The 4,460-nt window shown below is 58.3% G+C and overlaps 1 protein-coding gene across 1 annotated transcript; it reads right to left on the minus strand.

The window, feature by feature from the left end:
* Positions 1–2,690: 2,690 nt before the first annotated feature.
* GSC (goosecoid homeobox) lies at positions 2,691–4,234 on the minus strand. Its single transcript, XM_024760055.1, has 3 exons — positions 3,880–4,234; positions 3,164–3,423; positions 2,691–2,846 (listed from the first exon to the last, which is right to left on the minus strand). Exons 1-3 carry the CDS (start codon positions 4,232–4,234, stop codon positions 2,691–2,693), a joined length of 771 nt encoding a protein of 256 aa, XP_024615823.1.
* Between the last annotated feature and the right edge of the window lie 226 nt (positions 4,235–4,460).

The following is a 4,460-nucleotide window of genomic DNA, read 5'->3' on the forward strand; positions in this document are numbered from 1 at the left end:
GAGGTGTATCTGAGAACCTACCCCTCCCTCAACCCCCCTCCCTGTCACTTGTTGAGGACACTTCTCCAGGCTAGACAAATACAATTTTTTTTTTTTAATGAAAGATCCCATTTATAAGGAGTCTAGGGACAAGCTGTGGAGAAAGACACACAGGAGGTTATAGAGTTCTGGAGACGTCAGATTTCTCAGGGTGAAATGATGCTGCCTGCTTCTGTTGTATGTCAGAATGTTCTAGACTAAGGGAGCACTGGAGGAAGGGTGGAAGCCAGGGCTCACCCCTCTCCAAATGGGACACAGAGCGGCACCTAGGAACAGTGATACAGAAGGGGTGCCAGGCAGGCAAGGCTCTCCCCCGGGAGTCTGATATCTGACGAGGAGGTATCATAATGGCCATTGCAAGATTCATTTGAAATTAATGGAACAGCTTCTTTGAGTACTTCTCACCAGAACTGACATTAGTGGAAACATGTCCAATTACAATATAAGATTTACTTGGGCGAAGATGCTGTCTCCCCTTTATTTCTTACAAGCTGAATGTTGTTAAAAAGTATTTAACCTGGGCGGGTTCGTGCCCCGGTCCGGGAAGATCCCACATGCCGCGGAGCGGCTGGGCCCGTGAGCCACGGCCGCTGAGCCTGCGCGTCCGGAGCCTGTGCTCCGCAGCGGGAGAGGCCACAGCAGTGAGAGGCCCGCGTTGAGCAAAAAAAAAAAAGTATTTAACCTTTCTGAACCTTAGGTTCCTCGTCTGTAAAACGGTGAAAGCATTCCCCATCTCAGAGTACATGAGAGGTAAAATGAGATAACGTACATAAATCTTGAAGTGCTATGTCTGACATAATGTCATAATCACATTAAGAAAAAATAAGTAGCCATGAAAGATTCCCCCGTACTAGGTGTCATTGTACCTTTAATGAGATAGACAGTGCCTCACGTCCACAACCCCCCTGAAAGGCAGATGCTATCACTGTGCCCATTTTACAGTCATGGAAGGTGAGGCACAGAAGGGGATTCAGTCATTTGCCCAACGTCACAAATGACGGAGTCTGGAGAGGAACCAAGGCAATCTTGCCCCTTGAGGCAGACCTGGTCTCCAAACTGCTACCCACCTCCTTCATTTAGGGATCCTCTTTATTGAAAAGGTGCTGTTTGGAAGCCACCCCTTATTTCCTAAGTGCTTTCACCTGCTCCAAGAGTCACTTCTACCTTTTAAACCTGATAAACGCTGAAAAAAAAAAAACAAAAAAACAAAAAACTACCGCTTCTTGTAAAAAAAAAAAAAAAGGTTACTTTGTGTGTGATGTGCTACTTGCCGGAGGCTGCCCATGGGAAGGGAAGAGCTCACCTCCTTGGCAGCAAACACATCGGGACACTCTCTGAACCTGAGCTTCCTTGTCTATAAAATGGATTTAGTGTAAACCCAATAAAGTTTAACACATTAAAAGCCATTCCTGCTGGCCCTTGGCCTCCACTCCATCTTCCCCATGGTCTGGAGAGAACCCTACAGAATGCATGCTCTCATCTTCGCCCCCAGTGCTTCTCCAGCACCGGGAAGCTTCTACAGGCCTTCCCAAGCTACTGACCAGCGCCCCAGCCGCTCCGGGGCTTCTCCTACTCTGGCCCCATCAGGGGCAGAGCAGAGACAGTAGGCAGAGAAAGCCAAAGGCTCAGCACTCCCACCTCACTATGACTCTGCCACAGCCGCTGGCGTGCTCTAGGCCCGGTAGGCGGACAGAATGCAGGGCTCAGAATGTGCACCTGGTCACCCCAAACTCCCAGGGAGAAGCACGATGGCCCCCCACACCGGCAGGCTCCTCACCGGGCTCTTGGGCGCACAGCTCCGGGCTGCCCAGCAGGGCTGTGGGGCAGAAACTGTCACCGGGGAGGAGGTGAGCGGCGACAGAGACCAGCAAAGATCCAGGAAAGCTTCTGGAGAGAGGGCATGCCTGCCTAATTCCACGCGGACCCACCACCTTAGGTCTGGGGATTTCGCAGGAGCAGGGCCGGGTGAGCAGCCTAAACGGACTCTGGAGACGCTCCCAGGATCCGTCAGCTCCAAGCAGATCCTGCTTATCCGCTATCCCATGGGCAGCAAGGAGGAAGAAGGTCCTGGCTCTCCCCACAGGCGAGGGTGAACAGCCTGCTCGCAGGGACAACGCTACCGCCCCCAGACAGCCGGCAGTGCCACTCTCCACCCCTGCCCGGAAACCTACAGACGAAGTTTACACCAGGACACCCGGTCCTGTGATCATTCGTACCCAGACCTTCTGTCTCCCTTTTTTCTTTTTTTCCTTTTTTGGGCAGGTCAGAGCTGCCCGGTTTTCCTTTTGAAGCTATAGACTAACTAGATTTCTTTTTTTTTTTTTTGTGGGCCTCAGATGGTGCTGGCGGTGGGGTACGAAATACAGAATGTGGCCCGTCTACATCGCCGTCACTTTATTGTACTGTCACCGTTAATTTAACTATAAATACTACAGCGGGGAGTGAGTCGCCGGCGGCCAAGGACTTCGGGGCAGCAAGCCCCAGCGCGGCCCGACCCCAGGCGCCCACCCTCCGGACGGTACACTATTTACAGCTCCTCGTTCCTCTTTCTCGACCCCCCTCCCGCAAGGCAGCGCGTGTGCAAGAAAGTAGCATCGTCTGGGTGTGCAAGTCCTTCGAGTTAGGCAAGGGCCACGGCCGGCCCGCGGCCGTCAGCTGTCCGAGTCCAAATCGCTTTTACCTTCCTCTTCCCTCTTCTCAGGAGACGCCTTCGACGACGTCTTGTTCCACTTCTCGGCGTTTTCCGACTCCTCCGACGAGGACCGCTTCTGCCGCCTCCATTTGGCGCGGCGGTTTTTAAACCAGACCTGTTGCGCAACGGAGGACAAAAAAAACGGTTAGGATCAAAGGCGCGCCCCCGCCATGCCCGGGCACCCCCGGGACGACCCCGGCGTGGAGAGGGAAGCCGGGGACCCCGCGCGCACGCCATCAAAAGGAGACCCGCTCCCGCTTCCGTATTTTCATCCAACTTCCTGGGCCTAAAGCGCCCTCCAGTAGCCTCCAGGCCGCTGCTGGGATGTTTTTAAAGAGCAAGGAGACCCAAGGAGAGCTGAGCAAACCCGGCTGGAGCCTTGTTTCGCTGGGAAGGGCCGTGGGGCGCGCCCCGGCGGGGTCCCGCGCCTACCTCCACTTTCTCCTCGCGGAGGTGCACCTTCCGGGCCAGCTGCTCGCGGGTACCCACGTCTGGGTACTTGGTCTCCTGGAAGAGGTTCTCCAGAGCTTCGAGCTGCTCGTCGGTGAAGATGGTGCGGTGCCGCCGCTTCCGCCGGCAATGCAGCTGGTTGAGGAGCTGCAGCTCGGTGCGCGACAGGGTGCCCACGTTCATGTAGGGCAGCATCTGGTGCGGCACAGGGGACACCAGCACCGAGCCGGGGCCCTCGTAGCCTGCGACAGAGTAAGGCGTACGGTCAGCCGCCTCCGTTGCCACCGCGCGCGCACACGCCCGCCCGACACCCACTCCGGATTTAAAATCGTCAGCAAGGGGGTGCTGGGAATTGGGGGTGCGCGGAAAACAGGGTGTGAGGAACCGGGGGACCGTGCGACCGCGTCCACCCGCACACGCCCAAAGCCGGTTAGGGAATCCTAAAAGGCTAAATTCTAAAAGTCTCCTCCACGCAGGCACTGTTACAGTCTCCGCTAACTCTCGCCTAAAGTTTGCAGCAAGTGTGCAAACGCCTGCGCCCGATCCACGAAAAGATGGGGGTCGGGTGGGGGCAGGTTTTCAAGAGGAGAAAAGTTTGTGCAAAGTGAAAAAGGCGAGCGCCACTGCCCACCCACGTCCCGGGGGTTGAGGACCGCGGCCGGCCGCCGAGGCCGAGGCCGGCACGAGTGCGACCCTACCTGGGGGCGTCGGGACGCAGGAGCACTGCTGGGCACCCAGCGGCGGCACGGCCCCGCAGCAGGCCGGGCCCACGGGTGCCGCCTGCACGTGCAGCTGCCCGTAGAAGTAGTTGTTGTAGCCCAGGCGGGAGCCTCCGACCGCAGCCGGGAGGCCTGCGCCGCCGGGGGCCACGGGGCGCGGGTAGAAGGCGCCATAGTCCGAGGAGGCGCCGCCGCCGGCGCCGTAAAGCGAGTCCCCGTGCAGGGCCGGGAAGACGACGGGAGCCGCGGCGCTGGGCGCCACCGGCAGCACCGAGTCCTTGCAGCGCGGCCGGGCGGCCAGGATGTTGTCGATGCTGAACATGCTGGCGGGCATCCCCAAGCCCCGCGCCGGGACCGGGGGGCGGCGGGGACGCGCCGAGGAAAAAGCCTCAAAGTGGGGGGGTCCACGCTCCTCCCGCGGCGGACCAAACCGAAAGAGAGCGCCGGCGAGCGCGCAGCCCCGCGCCCCTCCCCGCCCCCTGCGTCCGCTCTCCCTCCTCCCGCCCTCCCCTCGCTGCAGCGATTGCCGAACTCAACTCGCGGGTAGGACGGAGTTTAGA

Source organism: Neophocaena asiaeorientalis, unplaced genomic scaffold (genome assembly GCF_003031525.2).
Source record: "Neophocaena asiaeorientalis asiaeorientalis breed wild unplaced genomic scaffold, Neophocaena_asiaeorientalis_V1.1 scaffold476, whole genome shotgun sequence".
In the NCBI taxonomy this organism is placed as follows: Eukaryota; Metazoa; Chordata; class Mammalia; order Artiodactyla; family Phocoenidae; genus Neophocaena; species Neophocaena asiaeorientalis.

Coding starts and splice junctions, on each gene's coding strand:
- GSC (XM_024760055.1), bottom strand. CDS start 4,234: ATGCCCGCCAGCATGTTCAGCATCGACAACATCCTGGCCGCCCGGCCG. Junction 3,424..3,879: donor CTGCGTCCCGACGCCCCCAG/GTAGGGTCGCAC, acceptor ACTCTGTCGCAG/GCTACGAGGGCCCCGGCTCG. Junction 2,847..3,163: donor TCCGCGAGGAGAAAGTGGAG/GTAGGCGCGGGA, acceptor GTTGCGCAACAG/GTCTGGTTTAAAAACCGCCG.